Source organism: Scatophagus argus, chromosome 20 (genome assembly GCF_020382885.2).
Source record: "Scatophagus argus isolate fScaArg1 chromosome 20, fScaArg1.pri, whole genome shotgun sequence".
NCBI lineage: Eukaryota > Metazoa > Chordata > Actinopteri > Scatophagidae > Scatophagus > Scatophagus argus.
The window spans coordinates 333,781-353,999 of NC_058512.1; the positions used below are offsets into that span (position 1 = coordinate 333,781).

General features: G+C 49.4%; 2 protein-coding genes across 7 annotated transcripts; both read left to right on the forward strand.

Annotated features, from left to right (window-relative positions):
- Nucleotides 1–544: 544 nt before the first annotated feature.
- On the forward strand, nt 545–3,462 carry ppp1r3b (protein phosphatase 1, regulatory subunit 3B). Its single transcript, XM_046375667.1, has 2 exons — nt 545–739; nt 1,714–3,462. The coding sequence occupies exon 2, from the start codon at nt 1,745–1,747 to the stop codon at nt 2,579–2,581; it is 837 nt and encodes a 278-aa protein (XP_046231623.1). The 5' UTR covers nt 545–739; nt 1,714–1,744; the 3' UTR covers nt 2,582–3,462.
- A 140-nt stretch (nt 3,463–3,602) lies between these two features.
- mfhas1 (multifunctional ROCO family signaling regulator 1) lies at nt 3,603–18,957 on the forward strand. 6 transcript variants are annotated; one of them, XR_006841886.1, is made up of 3 exons: nt 3,603–8,416; nt 17,061–17,890; nt 18,036–18,957. XR_006841886.1 is itself a non-coding variant. In XM_046375660.1 (2 exons), the coding sequence occupies exons 1-2, from the start codon at nt 5,470–5,472 to the stop codon at nt 17,189–17,191; spliced, it is 3,078 nt and encodes a 1,025-aa protein (XP_046231616.1). In that variant the 5' UTR covers nt 3,603–5,469; the 3' UTR covers nt 17,192–18,957. The 6 variants fall into 6 exon arrangements, 3 of the variants coding, with proteins under 3 accessions (XP_046231616.1, XP_046231614.1, XP_046231615.1); XR_006841885.1 differs by having other exon boundaries at nt 17,061–17,325; nt 17,745–18,957; XR_006841887.1 differs by lacking the exon at nt 18,036–18,957 and adding an exon at nt 10,426–10,607 and having other exon boundaries at nt 17,061–17,192.
- Nucleotides 18,958–20,219: the final 1,262 nt, after the last annotated feature.

Below are 20,219 nucleotides of genomic sequence, written 5' to 3' on the forward strand. Positions count from 1 at the left end.
AGGCGCCAGGATTATCAATTATTGGCGATTAAGGAGGAACATAACCAACATCTGGAACTGACAAACATTTGCAGAAAATTGAAATCTCTGTGTCAAGACGTAGAATAGCCAGCAGTGGAAGTACTGAGTACAATTCAGAGGTACTTGTACTCCACTTGAGTATTTCCACTTCTACTCCACTACATTTTGGAGGAAAATGTTACCTGCAGCTTTGAATCAATTCATGTTTAAATTGTGGGCTGACTTTGAGTGAACTCGGTAACCATGGCAACAGATTAAACAGCTAATCAGCTGATTCACCAGGCGTCTCCACAGGGTCCAAGTCAAAAACAGCTTCTGTGTAATAAACGTGACGGAATCGCACTTATTAAATGCAATTATTTGTAATTAAGTGACATTCATGACACTAACGGGCTTCCGTACACATCAGAGTGTGACCAATGACACGCGGCTCCGCCCCGCGGGCTCAGCGCACCCGTCGATCATTCCGGCACGGTTCGCTCTGATTGGCTGCCTGCAGGTGTTCACGTGAACCCAGAGTGGTCTTTGAGTCCACGAGAGAAAAATGTGGTGAGGAGTTCAGAGAGAGTGGGAGAGGAGGTCCGACCGGAGGTGTTCAGGACTCAGAGAGACGGAGGAACCCGCCAGTCCACAGCCATGACATCGGAACTCCGGTGAGCCGCTGCGTCACGGTGACCGACAGGAGAGGCCGACAGGTGGTCGTCAGCAGCTGCTCCAGGTAAAGCATGCACGTCATGTTGAGAAGATGCGGTGAAACAGGCAACAGCCTCACCTGTAGCTCCGCTCCGCGTTCCGCCTTTGGTTTGTGCACAGAGAAAAGCACCTGAGCGGCAGGTGCTGCAGAAAACCGCGCGCAGCGCGCACAGGTGTGTTCGTGTGCAGAAAACAAAACACAGGACAGAAAAGTCTTAGGAGAATCAGGTGATTCAAGTCTTCTCAATGAGAAGTGACAGGGTGTCTGGTGGTCCTGAACGTCGCTGTGAGGAGGAGCGCAGAGGATGCTGGGACTGACTGAGGGAAACCACCTGCTGGTCTGCTGGTTTGGTCCGCTCCACACTCAGACTGACGTCCTGTAACCCGCAGACCTCCAGGGAAAAACAGGCTCAGCAGGTTTCACTCAGGTGTCCGCCTGGCAAACCAAACCGCTGAGAGGAAATGATGATGATACAACATCTGTGATGTTTCAGATGTCTGCAGTGAGCACAAACACTTTACACTAATAAAGTTTCAAGGGAATTAAAATGATCCCAAACGCTCTTTATGTGATAGAAGTCAACATCTGGATGTCAGACAGCGAAAACTGGTGCAAATGTTAACTTTTGAAAGGTTGAAAGGATTTACTTTTATTAATGGGATTACTATAAAACATCCTGAAATGTTAACATGAATGAATGTTGAAAATTATCCTCAAGGTTTGTTGGATATTGTGGACAAATTTCATCTGAATCCACTGAAAACTGAACCACTGGGGAGATGTAAAACACAGTTTGAGCTCTGAACGCCATACCTGAAACCAGAGCTGTAGGAGTGTGTGAGGTTGTGTGAGGTTACCAGAAGTTTTAACACACAGACCTGAAGCCGTGAACTGATTTAAGTTCTAAATGACCCGTCCATAAACTATGGGTTTACTGATCAACTTGCTGAGTTTGACTGTTGAATCGGTGAAACCTGAAACTTCTCTCCCTCTTTCAGAGCTCTGAGCGCGTTTCCTCCCGAGCTCGCCATGCCGATCGACATGGCGTTACCCCTGTACCTGTCCAAAGAGGAGTTTGTCTACAGGACGTCTCCCAAAACACACAAACCTGCTCTGAGCTCCTGCCTGAGGTTTGAGCGCTCGCTCTGCGTGGATCAAGCCGAGGATGCCAAGTCCTCCAGGAAGGACTCGAGAAGAGCCAAGAAGCAGGTGACGTTTGCTGACCAGAGAGGTCTTCCTCTAACCAAAGTGAAGATCTTCTCCGAGTTCAGCGATCCCATCGACATCCCTCTGAACATCCAGGAGATGCTCAGCTCGGCTCTCAGTGCGACAGCTGAGGAGGACAAACTGGTGCTGGACTTCGACCAGCCGTCCTCAGACTACCTGCGTTTCCGTCAGAGCCTGGACAGGAGCTTGGTCTGTCTGGAGCACTGCGTGTTGAAGGAAAAGGCTCTAGAAGGAACCGTCAAAGTCAGAAACGTGTCCTTTGAGAAGCGTGTGAAGCTGCGGGTGACCTTTGACACCTGGAAGAGCCACACGGACGTAGACTGCGTGTACGTGAAGGACACGTATCCCAGCTCGTACAGCGACACGTTCTCCTTCCGCGTGTCTCTGCCCGGCGAGCTGAGGCCTCATGAGCATGTCGAGTTCGCCGTCCGCTACGAGGTGGACGGGGGTGAGTACTGGGACAGCAACCAGGGGAACAACTACAGGATTGTCTGGTCATCCATGAAGAGCAGCCGCCACACAGACTCCTTTGACTTTGGGATTCATTTCGACAGGTACGGCAGCCCCACCTGTTCACACGGGATCCTCCCCGACTGGCCGAGTTACGCAGGATACGAGAACACGGGACCGTACTACTGAACCGCAAGCCGACGTCTGGGCTGTCCGAGCTGCGAGGAGAGCAGAGCTTGTCCTGATGCACATGTGGGTCAGCTCAGATGGTCTCACCTGGGCTCACCTGGGCTCACCTGGGCTCACCTGTACACATGGGCAAGACGGCCGCCAGGCCAGAGGCCACCTCAGCCGACAAAACATTTTTCAGCCATCTTTATGACATCAAAACCAGATATTTTTAACCAGACGTCAGGAGATTTTCTAGCCGTTGGTGGGGACAAAATACATTTTACAAGTTTTTAGTACCTAAATAGACCCAAAGCACAGTGACGTCACAGCATAAAACTGAACCCTTTGAACGTGTTGTGGTTTGCAGAAAAGTCCTGAGCCAACATCTGCTCTGTCCTGTCATCCTGCCATTATACATGATTGATTCTGATCGTTTTGTTCTATTGATTCTCAATTAACAAATCAGTTGTTTGATCTTTAGAATGTTAGAAAAAAGTGGACAATGTCCAGCAGCTGTCCAACAGTCCAAAATGGATGCATTTTATTGTGACAGAAGAACCAGGAAGTCCACTGTGGACAAACTGGAACCAGAATAAATTGAGGAAAGAATTAAACGTTATTGATTAGCTGCAGGTTGACTTCCTGGCAGCTGACTGGTTGTTGGAGCTCTGCTGAGTGATGGTTTAATCCTGCAGCTCTCACGCTGGTTATTTCCAATAAAATGTGTAATTCATGTCAGTTTGTGTCATTTTTAAAAGGTGATTCGTAGCAACACGACAGGCTGTGAGTCTCTGTGTCCATGTTGTTCAGCATGTGAATGTGTTGTCAGTGCTGAAAAGTAATTTAAGAAACGTTGCTCAATAAAGTCATACTCTTGTAATGAGCCGTTTTAATTGGGATCTGAAGGTTTCAGTGTAAAGTTTCATTTGATTTACCTACAGCTGAATGCAAAAGTAAATTCACATAAAACTACTGCTGGTCCAGGACTCTGCTGCTGGTTCAGGATCCTACTGCTGGTCCTGGACTCCCAAGACTCTGAATGGAGGTCATATGGTGAGATGACGTAGACTCTGAACTCCTTGTATGAATAAATCAATGAACCAACACTCACAACAGGAAGAACTTTTAATGTTTGAATTCAAACTTTCATTATGACTTCAAAGCACAGAGTAAGACTTTAAAAACGTCTGCTGTCGTGTGCCTGTCAGTCTGCTGAGTCTAAATGCTCCAGTTCTCCTGTCCTGTGTGATGTCTGCACTCACATGACCCTGAGAATGTGGGACGGTCTCCTGTGGACGTGGATCTGGAGCGTCCTTTAGCCTGCTGTGTTTGTGTTTGTTCTGCAGGTTAAACAGGTTCTCTTATGTAACAGGAAGTTACTTTCATTTCCATCCAGACAGCTGGAGAACCACAAAGTACCAGTCGAATGAAGAAACGAATGCAGCTTGCCACAAGGTCACTGACGTATTGATTATAGATTATCTGAAACATCCTCATACGGCACGGTGTAAAAAAAGTCCTGTATCAGAAACGCAGGACTTCCTGTCAGTTTTATTGCCTGATGTTCTATAAATAAATAACTGATAACCTCAGCAGAGCCCCGACCAGCAGCACACCTGGACTCACCTGTGACGGCTCGCTAATCTGTAACAATACTTAAAAAGTAATTTCATTCTGAAATGTATTGCAGTACAGACTGAAATAGCATAAGCTGGATGTACTAAAGTTAAGCACGTGTAGCTCGGATCTGAAGTACAATGTACCTGGTCCTTCACCTGCTCTGATTCATTAATTCAAGTTAAACCTGATCAGGTTTTGTTGGACCAGATTTATGAACGTGACTTATTTTACACGTCAGCGTTAAGACAGAATTTCAGATCCTTCACAGCACTGAAATAGCTTCTAAAAGAAGCTCTCACTGAGTGGACATGTCCAGTTTCCTGTACAAAGTCTCATATAAAACCTCGCCTGCAGACTCACTGATGATCTGCACTCGTGTTATCAGCAGGCGGAGACAACACATCATTAAAGCTGCTGTCCTCTCTGCATGTCCTCAACTTGTCTTCCTGTTGAAGGTTTTTGGGGAGTTTTGGGGAGCCTGCAGAGACCCCTGAAGTCTGAAGTGCGTTCCTGTGCTGCTCATCCCGGCCTGCAGGTGGAGACAAAGTCTTCGCTCTGTTGTCCATGTGGCCCAGAATAACAGGATGAGCTCAGTGTGCACCAAACATTTTAAATCTCTCCTTCACCGTGTAAATAAACCTTTTCATTTATTTCAGGTGTTCGATGTATTCATTCAGTGTAAATCTGTTTGCACCCAGCCTGTGCTATGGGCCTGTTTGTTTTAAAGCCAGGACGTGTTTTTAGACATGTTTGTCTCGGGTTTCTTTGCTGATCTGAATCTATTTTAACCAAGTGAGGACAAACACTTTCCCTCCTCCTCCTCCTCCTCCTCCTCCTCCGCTGCGCACGGTAGGAGGGAGGAGAGAAGGGAGGAGGTCGGGAGGAGGACGGGAGGAGGAGGGCTCAGTGATCTGACGCAGCGTGAGCGGCCGCTGCCTCGCTTCCACTCCCCGCTCCCAGGAAGAGACTCGGCGGCTCCGAGGCACAGATACAGCCGGGACAGAGACCCAGAGGGCGGCTTGTTGTGGCGATGAGGACGTCCGGGTTGTCGGGCTGCGGATTAAACCCGGAGCTGTGAACGCGGAGCTTTGTTTTCGTTGTGTGCTGAGTGGCGCAGGAGAAAAGGATGCCTCCGCGGCCACAGACTCTCCTCCTGCTCCCGTCGAAAAGCTCGATTATTTCCGGACATAAACTGTCTTTTGTCTCCTCTCTGACGGAGGGTTTGTCTTTGAGGAGGGCGCTGATTTCCGAGGCTCACCGACCACCATGCTGCCCGCTCAGTATCCATGAAAACTCTCAATGAAAACACGGAGGAGGAGGAGGAGGGGTCGGGCTGCCACGCCATGGAGGACAAGGAGAACAATCTGAAAACGGCCAGGTTGTGGAGGGATGCCGCCCTCCGCTCCAGGAAGCTGCGGAGCAACCTGCGCCAGCTCACCCTCTGCTCCAAAGACAACCAGATCGTACTGCCCGAGGATATAGCCGAGATAGAGGTGCTCAATCTGGGCAACAACTCCCTCCAGGAGCTGCCAGAAGGGCTGGGATCCACCCTCAACAACCTGCGCATCCTTGTCCTCCGCAGGAACAAGTTCACCGCTGTTCCCCGTGTGGTGTTTGAGCTGGGGCAGCTGGTGGAGCTCGACATGAGCCACAACTGCCTGCGGAGCTTCTCTGAAGGTGTGGGTCAGCTGAAGGGGCTGAAGAAGCTGTGCATAAGTCACAACAAAATCCAGCATCTTCCAGCTCAGATTGGAGCGCTTCAGTTTTTGGAGGAACTTGACATCAGCTTCAATGACCTGCATGATCTGCCCAGATCTTTCTCCAGCCTGACTAAGCTGCGGACTCTGGATGCGGATCACAACAAGCTGAACCAGTTCCCCCCTGAGATCCTGGCCCTCAGCGAGCTGGAAGAACTTGACTGTTCCGGGAACAAGTTTGAGTCATTGCCAGCAGACATCATAAAACTACAGTTTGTCAAAATCCTGTGGCTCAGTAGTCTTCACATGTCCACTTTACCTGACACCTTCTGTCACCTGCTCAACCTGGAGAGCCTGATGCTGGATGGGAGCAACCTCACAGCCCTACCCCCTGCTTTTGGAAATCTGCAAAGACTCAAAATGATCAATTTGTCCTCTAATGAGTTTGAGAGCTTCCCCCAGGTTATTTTAAGCATCACAGGATTAGAGGAGCTTTACCTGAGCAGGAATAAATTGACTCATATTCCTGAGGAAATAGGACAGCTGGTGAAGCTGGCAAACCTCTGGTTGGACAACAACAACATCACGTATCTGCCGGATTCTATTGTGGAGCTGGAGAAGTTGGAGGAACTTGTTTTGCAGGGTAACCAAATAGCCATACTGCCAGATAATTTTGGAAAGCTGTCCAAGGTGAACATTTGGAAGGTGAAGGATAACCCCCTCATCCAGCCTCCATATGAGGTGTGTATGAAGGGGATTCCTTACATCGCAGCCTATCAGAAGGAGCTTGCACATTCACAGTTTGCTGTGATGCCGAGGCTGAAGCTGGTCCTGATGGGGATGAACAACTCTGGGAAGACGCGGCTCCGGCAGAGCGTGGTGAGCACAAAACAGGATGTTAAAGAAGTCCAAGGAAACAAAGGAATTGAAGTCACCAACTGGGTGGCAGACGCTGATCGCAGTCTTACATTTCTGGTGTACGATTTGTCAGGGAAGCAAAACTACGACCTCATCAAACCCTTTTTTCTCTCCACTGGTGCTCTCTACACTCTTGTTGTGAATCTCAAAGCGTATTCACCCAAGAACTTTTATGCCCACGTCGGATATTTTCTCCACCTCCTCGGTGCCAAAGTACCCCACGCCGTTGTGTGCTTGGTGGGCACACATGCAGACTTGTGTGAAGAGGTGGAGGTGGAGGAGAAGAGTCTGGACATTCACAGACAGATAAGCCTGCAGGAGAAGGAAGACATCCAGAGCATAAGGAGTCTGATTCTTCAGGTGGATCAGGCCCTGGACCAGGGTTACAGTGTCCGGTCCTCCAGCCCTCATGTCCTCTTCTACGGGGTCTCTGACAGGAACTTGAGGCGGAGGAAATCCCAGCTGCAGTACATGTTGAACCACCGGCTGCAGATCCTGTCTCCTGTGCTGAGTGTCAGCTGCACAGAGACCCAGAGGAACATCCAGAGGCTCAGGGAGAAGTTCATGTCTGTCGCAGACCACAGGGAGATCTTCCCCAACCTCCACCGTGTGCTGCCAAAGTCCTGGCAGATGCTGGAGGAGCTGCACTTTAAGCCCAAAGACCTGTGGCTCTCGTGGTGGGACTCGGCCCGTCTGGGCCTCCAGGCGGGACTCACGGAGGACCGACTGCAGTGCGCCTTATCTTACCTGCACGAGAGTGGGAAGTTGCTCTACTTTGAAGACAGCCTCACCCTGAGGGAGTATGTTTTCCATAATCTTCCACGATTCATTGCAATTCTTAATGTTTTCTTCCAGAGGGACGAGTCCACACTGTTGGACAGGCTCCTCTCTGAAGGGGAGAGGGGTGACAAGGGGAGGGTGAGTCTGGTTATTGAGGACGAGAAGGGGGAGAACCTCAGGGTGACCCATCTGCAGCACCATGTGGAGGGCTTCCTCCAGCAAGGCCTTTTGCCCTCCAACGTCATCCGTCTGCTCCTCAGACCGCTCATTCAGACCCAGCAGGACCTCCACCTTATCATGGAACTCCTGGAGAAAATGGGGATCTGCTACTGCATCAACAAACCCCGCAGCAAACCCCTGAATGGAGCCACAGCATGGTACAAGTTTCCCAGCTACGTCAGCAACGAGGAGCCGCGGGCGGAGGCCTTGGCCGGTGGAAGCTCTCTGCCTCTGGGTCACTTCTTCTCTCTGGAGCAGCTGCACATCCAGTACAGCTTCCCTTTCCTGTTTCCTCCTGGACTGTTTGCACGCTTCAGTGTGCAGATAAACAGCCACGTGGTTCAGAGGTCGGATGGCAGGCATCAGATCTTCGCCTATCGAGGCAAAGTCCCGGTGGTGATCAGCCACCGGCCCTCCAAAGGTAAACTGCAGGCAGAGACTCTGTCCATCGCCAGCCACGCCTCGCTGCCTAACATCTGGACTGCGTGGCAGGCCATCACGCCGCTGGTGGAGGAGCTGAACGTGCTGCTGCAGGAGTGGCCTGGCCTGCACTACTCTGTACATATTCTCTGTTCCAAGTGCCTCAAGAGGGGGTCGACCGAGCCACACGCCTTTCCAGGTAAGATTCCTTCAGTTCCCCACATCAGACTGAAAACGACTCTCCTCCAGTAAATCATGTTTTATTTATCGCACCAGATGTGTTCAGCTGTCTGTCCTTCATCAGGCTGCTTCTGTACAAGCAGTTCAGTGATCAGTCCTGTGACCTGCACAACACAAATCAGCCCGTCTTCGTCGTGTTCACCTCCACCTCATACAACATTTCTTCTAAAGCAAACGTAAAGGTGGCAGGACTCTTCATGATCAGCATTTGAACTCTACAATATCTGTGAGACTGTGTGCATGTATTTAATAATTTTCTGAAATTCTCTTGAGCACTTTTGCTTAAAGAGTGACGATAAATCGATTATTTAAACAACTGCAGGTTAATTTGCTGTTCATCAAATCAATTAGTTGACTAATAATCACAGCATATCATACACCAGAATATTCTTTAGTATTTCATGTTGACCTGTGAGTGAGTAAAAAGACGTAATCAGACAATAAGAGCTTCTGATTCCTTTAATCAGTCAGAGAGACTTAATCACCAGCAAACATCTGAGGGCGGGTGGGAGACAGTTTTCTGATATTTAGCAGACCGCACAGTTGATCAGATCAATCAGATGAATGTTTAGTTCTGTGGTGACTGTCGCTCACAGGGCTGATCACAGGTCAGTTTTCTGAAGAAACTTGAATCAGCTGAGCTCATGCTGCTTTTCTGCTGTGTAGCTTTGAAATACTTCTTTTACTGAAGAGAAGACAGTTGTCCTCAGAGAAAACAAAAGCTGCAGCCGATGTGGGCCCCCCCCCATCGGGGCCACAGAGGATCCTGGTCGTCCTGATGCTGTGATGGACCAGGCGGCCTGACTTGGGTTTACTGTAGACGTGTCAGATACTCTGATATTGTGACAGTCCTGTGGAGAAGATAACTGCTGCTTTCACAGACTGCTCACACAGTGAGATTTTTGATAATCCTCAGTCAGGTGGATGTAATGCAGCCTTAAAATTGCAGAAACAGCATCCATAATGAAGTAAAGGTGATCTGGGGTCTTATCTCTGTGCCATATTGATCGATCGATTGAGTCTGAATGTAAAGTGATGCATCAGAGACATTTGACTGAGTTTGTGTCAGTTGCTTCATTACAAACTTTAACCTTTCATTTCATTCTTTGTGGTGGAGCAAACGGCGTGCGTGAGGCAAACCGGTCGCCTCACTTCCAGAAACAAAAGTTTGACGTTTAGTGAATACTTGTGCTCACGGTCTGCATGTTCTGTCTTGTTTGGTCTGTGCTAAAAGCAACAGTTCGTGGTTTCAGCGGAGGGGCGTGTGTGGATTCATTCATGTCTCTGAGCAGCTGCCAAGCAACCAGCAGACACTCCAGGACGTCCCGCAGCCTGAATGCTAAGCTAAGCTAAGCTAGGCGGCTGCTTGTGCTGAGCTGTCGGCGGACTCGTGGTTTCCTCCTCTCTGAGGCTGCAGAACTGCTGCTTTCGGGTCTTTTATTGTGATGTCATGTGATCACATGTGATCAAACGCTCAGTCGGCATGCAGATGGGAGTTCTCTGGAACCCTAACCCTAACTCTTCTCTGCTTTTCTCTGATAGCTTTAGAAGCAGACCTCACGGTGAAACTGATGGACATTCGTGTTATGTTTGCTGCTGTTTTATAGACTAAACAGCAGCTGCAGTCTTTGTGGTTCAGGTTCAGTACTGAAGGGAAATGCCACCATAAAAACCACCTAAAAAGATCTGAAAAGGGTTCAGGTTCAGTCCCCAGAGCCAGAGGCAGGTTTGAAGACAGACGTGTTGCTGGTGTGTGACCCCCGATGGGATGAAATAGTTTCAGTGTGATTGCAGCTCTGAGCTTTACTGAGTCATTTTACAGCCTGATAAGAGTCTGGATCAGAGAAATTCCTCACCCAGAGCTCTTTGTGCTCAGGCAGCCAACCAGATCAGGAAATGCTTTGGACGTCCTCTCGTGGGGGCCAAACAAAGAAAACTGCTCAGTATTTTATCACATGTTGTTGGCAGGCGTCCACGGAGGACAGCAGGACGTTTTCCGTCCAGCTGCTGAGCGTTCGCTGTGCTGGACGAAGTGGACCCAGACGGTCTGTCGATGACCAGGAAGTGAGGGATGGAAGTCGTGTCAGGCAGGGTCCTGGGTCACCGTGTGGGTCCTGGCTGACACTCCTCCTGCTCTCCTGCGTTTGTTGGTGTGAAAGCAACAGCAGGAACACACACACACACACACACACACAGCCTGCAGTGTGTTTCGTTTCGTGTGGCCTTTTATGGAAACATCTTTTGTCTGCCGTCTGTTGGTGCACTTTGGTTTCACTCAGACTAAACACAGTTTGTGTCGTGGGGCCTTCAGGTTCTCGTGAGACGATGAGTTTGTTGGTTATTCGTTGATTACCATCTCGTCGTCTGTGTGGACGAGTCTGCTGGTTTCTGCTCTCTGATTGAGTGCAACTGCAGGCTCTGTGTTATTGACAATCAGAGAAAACAGCTTTCGTTGTTTTCAGACTGTGTGTGTGTGTGTGTTTGATGCTGTCCAGGCACTGCTATTGGCTGAAAGAAGCACGTGACCCTCAGTGTTTGTTTCTGCTGCTGCTGGCTTTCAGTGCTAATGCATCTGTTGATTGTTTTTAATTAAGTGACAGATTTGTTCAGTAGAAGGTCAGGAAGTCTGAGCTGAGGGACCGACGGACTCTCCTGTATATGAATGTGAGGTGCGGTTGTGGGCGGAGCTTCGTCAGTCCGGCTGGAGCGTGGCAGCACTTTCACTCTGGTTGTGGTTGTCGTTTCTCAGTGTGACTCCCTTTTAATCCAGTTAGAGGATCAGTCGGGATTAAAGCGAGTTCCAGATTGAGCGGACGCAGAGGGACAGACAAACGTAGGAGTGGACCGTCCAGTGTCCACTGACCGTCCAGTCCTCTCAGGACGCGTCTTGTGTCCGATTGAAGCACCACGTTAAAGAGTGTGGAACGAGAAGAAAAGTTACTTAGAAGAAATAAAAAATAAACCTCTAAATACTTTTCCTTCTTTACGTCCACATGTTCGGTGAGCCGGATGAGACGTGTGTCTCAGCATGGAGACGTCCAGCGGGACGCCACTGAGCCTCCTGTGTGTGGACTGAACATACCAGCTGAGACGGACTCTCACTCTTATCATCACATTGAAGTGTCACTGCAGCTCACGTCACACCTGCGCGGGGGCCTCCAGAACCCCCACCTGGACTCCGTCCTGCAGGTTCACGAGCCTCATGTTTCACTCCGGCCTGCAAACAGACAACAGCTAGACCAGGATCCTCTCAGTCACCTTCATCAGAGCCCCGTCTGAAGAACTGTGACGAAGGTGACATGTGAGAGGACGGTCTTGTCTCGTGTGTTTTGGCGGTTTGCAGTCGTGGCTCGTCGTTAGCGTGTTTGTGTTGCTGTGTAATCTCGTAGAGAGGATGACGATCCCGTTACATCACCCCGAGCTAAGCTGCTCTGTTATCTCACACACGTGACTGAGGCCGCGGCAGGTTCATCTGTGATGACGGTGGGTCCCTGAACGCTGCATCGTCAGCTGACTCCACCTGAGCTGTGATGTCACACGGCCCGTACGGGTCACTCGTCACTCAGGTCGAAACGTTTCAGGCCTCATAACCTTCATCGGGTTTAATGTTGGCCGGTCGTGGAGCTCGTGTGCCAGGCGGGTTTGGACTCGTTCAACAACCAGCTGTTGTCAATGCCAAATCACAGTCCGGCCGATAAGCTGGAAGGTGTCCGGTTCTGATGGACCGGACCTTTTGGAAGCTGCTCTTCACCCTGACTGTGAAACAGCACAGCAGGCTCATGTTCCACTTCCTGTTTCTAGAAGTTCTGTGGAAGGAAAGAAAGTCCCTGAGGACTGGAGCTGCTTGTTTACTTCAGTCCGAACAGGAAGCTGGTGAAACGACCAGCAAGAAGTTCTGCAACTTCAGCGGGAGAAGACGAGAGTCAGAACAACATGCGAACACGAAAGCAGCATTTCTGCTGCACTCAGATCTCACACACACATACACACATTCACACACATATACATAAACACACACACACACACACACATCAAATCAGCTGATTTTCAGAGTAAATTTCTTCAGTGGTTTTACTTTACATTCAGGTGTTTGTTTGCTTGTGAGACTGAATTGATTGGCTCTTGTTATGCTTTGACTGAGGCTCCTGAACAGGTACGCCGGCCTGCTGGGGTTATTTTGGTGTGTTTCCTGTGCGGTGGAAGTAGGCCACGCATTCCTGAGGATCTCTGGCAGTCCAGCTGCTGATCACGGGGGATTAGTTACTGGGTCTGGCTCGAGTCTGTGAGCCCGATCCTGTCGGCTCATTCTGCTCCATTTCACAAATCCTGCTTTGATTCTGGTCCTCGCAGACTCGCAGACTACCAGCTGTCTGCCGGCCTCTGCAGCCCTGTGTGGGAGACTCGGCTCTTCGCGGTTCTGATGGGACTGAGACGCGGTGGACGCGGGTCCGTGTCGACACGCGCGATGCCGAGTGCGTTGGTCTTTTCCAGAGCTCATAGTGTGACTTGTTTGATCCTCAGTGTTTCCACACACTGCAGCGTTAATCCTCAGGCTGAGCTGATGGCGTCTCGTGGCCTCTGCTCCTGCTGACTCATTCACACACACACACACACACACACACACTGCTCACTGCCTGTCGGACAGACAGGCAGGCAGGCAGACAGACAGACAGGCAGTCAGACAGGCAGTCAGACAGGCAGGCAGGCAGACAGACAGACAGTCAGACAGTCAGACAGGCAGACAGACAGGCAGGCAGACAGACAGACAGACAGGCAGTCAGACAGGCAGACAGACAGACAGACAGGCAGGCAGACAGACAGACAGTCAGACAGGCAGTCAGACAGGCAGACAGACAGGCAGACAGACAGGCAGGCAGGCAGACAGACAGACAGGCAGACAGACAGGCAGGCAGACAGACAGGCAGACAGACAGGCAGGCTCATTTCAGCTCATTTACGCTCTGCGGCGAGTGTGAGTCGGTTCACAGATTTTAGTCCAGAAAGCCGTCAGTGACGGGAGAGACGGACACCACCAGCTCCTCCTCCTCCTCCTCCTCCTCCTCCTCCTCAGGTTTTCACTGCTCCGTGTGCAGCTTGTTGACTGACAGATTTCTATTTTAGGTTGGAGACTGTAAATATTTAAACTCTGTTAGTCGAGCAGTTTTTTACTGTTTATGCTCGAGCCCTCAGTGTGCCTGAACTTTAGTGGAAATAAAGTCTAAATATCATTCAATGAAGGAATCATCTGTCCTGTTTGTTCTGAAGTCCTCAGATGTTTCATCTGACCGACAGCCCAAGACCCAAAGATGTTTTTATTAATTTATGATGAAAATAGTTGCTGATTAATCTTCTGTCTGTTGAGAATTGATTCATCGTTTCAGCTCTGAAGTAATCAGCATTTTGAAGCCTAAAAACAGAAAGCAGTTTTCACCCGCTGGCCCGTTTGGCTTGTGTCCAAAAGTCCTTAGAGTCCTTCAGTTTGTCCTCATCAGACCGTTTGAAACAGGAAGTGAAGTCGGATGTCTGAGCTGGTTGGGAACAGCCTGTGAATGGAGCTCAGCGAGACGCCTTCAGCGTGTCGGAGGGAGTTTCCTGGAGACAGAAGACTCCTCTGAAGTGACTCCTTCCTTTTAAGGCTGCGGGTGACAGGGGGTGGGGGAGGGGGGTCGTCTACCTGAGGACGTGAGACACGAGTCCTGCACATTCCTGAGTCTTGATGTCAGGTTACTGAGTGACTCCTCTCAGTCACAGTGTGGGAGGAGGAGGAGGAGGAGGAGGAGGAGGAGGAGGTGGGCTTACCAGGCTTTGACCTAATTCAGGACACACAGCTGGATGTACGAGCCGTCAGCTGCTTCCAGTAATGAAAAACACATCAGATTCCCAGCAGCAGAGGAAACAATCTGCTGTGTTTCCTCATACGCTCACTTAAAAAGTGAAAGTAAAGTTTATGTTGTTGCAGTTTATTCATTCACTGAAATCTGTCTGTCTGTAGCTCTGTCTGTCTCTGTAGCTCTCTGTCTGTCACTCTGTCTGTGTCTGTAGCTCTGTGTGTCTGTAGCTCTCTGTCTGTGTCTGTAGCTCTGTGTGTCTGTAGCTCTCTGTCTGTCACTCTGTCTGTGTCTGTAGCTCTGTGTGTCTGTAGCTCTCTGTCTGTAGCTCTCTGTCTGTGTCTGTAGCTCTGTGTGTCTGTAGCTCTCTGTCTGTAGCTCTGTCTGTGTCTGTAGCTCTGTCTGTGTCTGTAGCTCTGTGTGACTGTAGCTCTCTGTCTGTCACTCTGTCTGTGTCTGTAGCTCTCTGTCTGTCGCTCTGTCTGTGTCTGTAGCTCTGTGTGACTGTAGCTCTCTGTCTGTCACTCTGTCTGTGTCTGTAGCTCTCTGTCTGTCGCTCTGTCTGTGTCTGTAGCTCTGTGTGACTGTAGCTCTCTGTCTGTCACTCTGTCTGTGTCTGTAGCTCTGTCTGTGTCTGTAGCTCTCTGTCTGTCACTCTGTCTGTGTCTGTAGCTCTGTCTGTGTCTGTAGCTCTCTGTCTGTCACTCTGTCTGTGTCTGTAGCTCTGTCTGTGTCTGTAGCTCTCTGTCTGTCACTCTGTCTGTGTCTGTAGCTCTGTCTGTGTCTGTAGCTCTCTGTCTGTCGCTCTGTCTGTGTCTGTAGCTCTCTGTCTGTCGCTCTGTCTGTGTCTGTAGCTCTCTGTCTGTTGCTCTGTCTGTGTCTGGCTCCAGACGTGTAGCGAGCAGTCGGTTGACTGAGGGCTGATGCTGCTCAGGTTTCCTCCATCACAACCTGATGTGTTTCTGATGTCGTTTATCACAGAGCAAACGGGGCAGCAGTCGGTGGGACTCGACACGTCGTCCAGCTGTGAATCGAACTCACTGACACACTTTGTTCACGTCTTAAACATATGACACGTAACATTCCTGCATTAACATCAATACATCAGGAGTTTCAGGTCCTCAGGCTTGAGTGCAACCTGTGATCTTCATCATCGTCTTCATGTTTTCAGTGAAGGGCCAATAGTGATGTTTGTTGATGTTGCGCCCTCTAGTGGTCTGAGTTCCTGTGGCTGGACTCTGTGTGGACCAGGTCTGATCAGAACATCAGTGACTCCTCAGCCCGAACAGGATGCAGAGCAGCTTCACGCGTGTTCGGGTCGGCCTTGAGGCTAAGGAGCCTTTGCTCGCTCGCAGATCGTGTTGTTACTGATAAGACAAAACGAAGTCATTCTGGGTAGCGATTCGCCTCCACAAAGTCCACATGAGCACGCGGCCTGTTAGCGTGGGACAAACTGCGATCAGAGGATTATAAGAACGACTCTGCATTGATCCGAACGCAGCAGCCGCATCAGGGCTCGAGTCCGTCTGTGGTGCTGTGCTGCAGCAGGTTAGGAAAGCAGGTCAGAGTGTGTGTGTGTGTGTGTGTGCACGCAGATAAACCACTGAGCCCCGATAAAAGAGGCCTTAATGTAAATGTAATCCGGCTCTGCAGAATAATGATGTCTCCACACGGGGATTATTTCAGATGGAGGAGTCTGGTGCAGGGCGAAGGATGGCGACGCCTCATGCAGCTTATACACAGTGAGGACGTTGTAGTCCAGCTGCTTCCTGTCGTGAGCCCACAGGTGATTCTCGCTGTCATCCACCTGAACAGCTGAGAACACGTTAAACAGGGTCACGTGGACTTGTGTGTCTGCGCACAGTACACACACGAGTATTGTTACGTGGCAGCTCGATCACTATGAGAGGAGGACATTAATCTGCTTCAGGCCTCGTTGTTTGGTGAGAAGGGCTGAAGAGGAAGAAGACGGGCCGCTGGGTTGGAGGAAAAGCAAAAGGAAGCTTGTGAGAATGTGGACTCACCCGCATGTAATCTGGTCTTTATGTCCATGCTGAAAACAGGAACTCAGCTCAGATGGCTGCTGCACACAGAAGCTAAAAACATCGCCCTGAGTTTAGACTCCCAGGCAGCTCTTTGACCTGGGCCTCCTCATGGCTTGAGGTTTGTCCGTGTTTTTTTATTGTATTTATGTATTTTAGAGCATGTTTTCTGCTTTGTATTGATGCTGAAGCCGAAAACAGTTTCCCACAGCATGCAGAATAAATCCAGCCTGGTTACCTGTGATGCTTTAAGTCCAGCAGTGAACTGAACCATCCCTAACAGGAGGTGTTTGGTCAGCAGGGTTCGCAGAGGACAGGCCACAGCCTGGGAGACCGAGTTCAGGGAGAAGAAGGGATCCTGCTGTTTGACACAGTAACTCCAGCCACCCTATATGACTCAAAATACCTCTCAGCTGTCCCCACACGAACACAGACTGACCTCAGATCTGTTTTTAACCTGAGCCACTCGGCGCCCCCTGCTGGGACTCAGTCAGTGTAGAGAAGCTGCCCCCTGCTGGACGACCTTCCAGTGTGCTGCAGGTTTAGAGTGTCTGTGAACTGGCAAACTATGTGCACTTTTTCCCATGATGCAGCTGAGGCTCATCACAGCCGATGGTATAAAACCAGAACCCGCAGGGCAACAACCCCAGCAGGCACCCAGGACCGGTGTGGGATCCTGGGTGCCTGCTGAGGGTACAACAAACTAACAAACAAACTGTTGTGTTGTGTTGCAGGTGAGCTGCTGAGCCAACCACGGCCCGAAGGTCTGACTGAGATCATCTGTCCAAAGAACGGCTCGGAGCGGGTCAACGTGGCTCTGGTTTACCCCCCGACACCCACCGTGCTCAGCCCCTGTCTCAAATGATGTGGGGGCCAGAGCCCGGCTCGTCTCGCTGCACCACCAGAGCCTCCACCTCCACTCCTGTGTCCTCTGTTCCTCCCTCGTCAGCCTGCTTCGCCCCCCGGCTGAAGGCAGCTCCCTCCATCTCTGCCTCGAATGTACGTCCTCTGTGCTGCAGTCACACAGATCTCACCTGCCTGAAATACATTTAACATCACGACCTCATACCTGTAATGTACTGCAGTCTACGGAGGCCCGGGAGGCCAGTTTTCTCTTCAGCTTTTTTCTCCAGCAGTGCAAGTTTTGTGGGGTGAAAACGAGGCGCCAGGATCAGAGTTTTTGTAGTTCAAGAATCCGAAGGCCACGTTCTGAACGGGACCACATGCACATGAGTTACAGAGTGTGTTGACAAGTTGTGTGTGCGCTCTTACTGTCAGGCTGAAAAGTTTTATGTTTTCTGTCTTATTGAGGATTGCAAAAACAAACACAAAACTTTCACAGAAGAAAAATTAGTTTTTCTAACTTGGCCCTCAGAAGCTTACCAGAAACATTAACTGCCTGTCTCCTTCTGTCGCAGGTGGTTCGTCACCGTTTCTGACGTCTCGTCACGTTGACTCTGAATAGTATTTAAGTATTTAAGTAACCCGATGAGCACAAACTTCAGCCTGAGTCGACCCTCCGAGCGTCACAGGTTTCCGGCCTCCGCTGTTTTTGTTTGAAAAGGTAAAACTGTGAAGACTCGAGGATGTTTGAGTCATTTCTAACGTTTACTGAGGGCTGAGGAACTTTTAATAGTGGGCCAGTTTTCTGCAGAGTCTCGCCTCTGAGATCAGGATGGAAACGTTTGACTCCAGCTCTTTGTGTGCAGGACAAGCCTGAATGGACTGCATGGAGACGCTGCGGTCCATCCAGCTGTTTCCATGTGGACATATTTCTGTGAGCCTGCTGCTGAAGGCAAACTGAACGTTGTGAAGCTGTCGCCGTGTCAGTACCTCAGTTCTGGTCTGAGGTTTAAACTTGTGGATCCAAATCACAAGGTTTCATAAAAGCTGCATAAATCAGCCAGCAGTCACTGGATCTGAGGTCTGCACAGTCAGTTAGCTTAGCATAAAGACTACGCTAGCCTGGCTCTGTCCAAAGGGAACAGAAGCCACCTAGCAGCAGCTCTTAAACTCACAGATGAACTTCAGTGTTTCAGACGTGCTGATCAGTAAGCCGCGACGACGTGGATTTTGTTAATGTGATTCTGTGAAATTACATTTCAGTTTGGAGTCCAGTTACAGGGATCACGATCATCTGACGGACTGACAAGGCCACGTCAACAGCCATGTCAGTGCCTGACGGAGGTCATAAAGAAGACACCTGACAGCTGCCCGCTCACCTGAGGCTGTCAGAATCAAATCATCAAACATTTTCCATTTATGTCAGCCACATTAATGACCCTGCAGTAGACTGTGTGATTATTGCAGAGGCAAAATGTTTTACTGCTTATGTTTGGATCAAACCACTGACACAAATAAAGATGGCTGACGTGTCTCCACTTCCTCCCACTGTACAAAAGTGAAGCCAAAACATCCCTGATGCGAGTGCTGCCATCTTGTTCTGGTGATGTCTTTTGGAGCCAGAGTCTGTGCTGTAGTGATCAGGAGGTGCAGCTGTGGTATCGAGTTCCCGCCCACAGACCCATCTGAGCCAATCAGGAGCAGCGCTCAGCTGTTAATCATGACATTTCAAAACATTTTTATTGTATCAAATGACTAATTAAAACCAAACACTTGAACAAACATCAGTGTGATTAAAAAAACTACCTAAAATGACAGAAACCATCTTTGGGAAAAATTTATTCGAAAAATTTAAAAAAATTTATTTCATCTGCTAATATTGAGGGGGAGGAGCTTATGAGCTGTACTGCAGCCAGGCACCAGGGGGCAACCCGGATGTTTTGACTTCCCTTTTTGGAAGCTTTCATGTCAACCTTCTTCATGTATTTAATGTATTTGACTGATTGCCTGTCGTCTCTGTGGCAGCTACTTTGATTTATCTGGTAATGAAATACTGAAAGTAACCCGCTGAAGTCTTGACTGACATAAATACCTTAAATATTTTAGTTGATATGTGATGCACATGTTTAAATTGAAATCCTTTAATCCGTTGAATGTCACTGTATGAACCGACAGCGTGTTGGTGTCTGTGGCGTATCGGCTCAGTCTGCAGCTTTCCGGAGCTTCACTGTGACTTTCAGCTCGTTATCTTTCTGTCTGGACTGTTCGGGTTCACTCTCAGCCCTCTCGTGGTGTGGTTTATTGTAAAAAGCCGTTAACGAGCATGTTTGTCCCGATCGTTCATCTGGTTCAGCTCATTTCAAGTTCACTGCTTCATTTTAATCCACTGGGCGTCCATGTTTAGCCGTGCTAAGCTAAGCTAGTCAGGCGCCACGTGACACAGGAGCGCCTTCGCCGTGGGAGCGGGCGACGACAGCGATGGACACACCTGCGGCGGGCTTAAGTCCTCTCTTCCTGTCCAGAGGTTTGGTCCAGCGTGAGGTGAACTGGCAGTTGGTGCAGATATTCCTCCACTCTGTGTGATGACTGCGTGACGAGGAGGAGAGGAGCATCAGGTCTTTCTCAGCCTCCCTTTCGCCTCTCGTGGTCTCAGATTCATTTCTGTGTGATGTAAATAATATCTTTATTTTTGTATATTCACCACTCGAGCTTTGACTTTATTTACAGTGCAATGTTGTGCATGACTCACGGTGAGAGTGCACACTGGATTTTATATGTAGCTGGTCTCAACATGTCACAGTTCAACGTGAAATACCAAATACAAATAAACCAGTTACTGGCTTTAGTACCACTCAGCTGTGTGTCGTTTGTTCAGAGTCGCTCTAAACTCACTTTAACACTGAGCAGCGTCAAAGTTATTATATCAGAGTTTAATATATTAAGTTATTTGTCAGCAGCTGTGACTTCTCCTGTGAAATATTGTTAAGTAGTGTATTAATCTTCTGACTGTTTTCTCTGTTAATGTATTCATTGTCTGGTCCATAAAATGT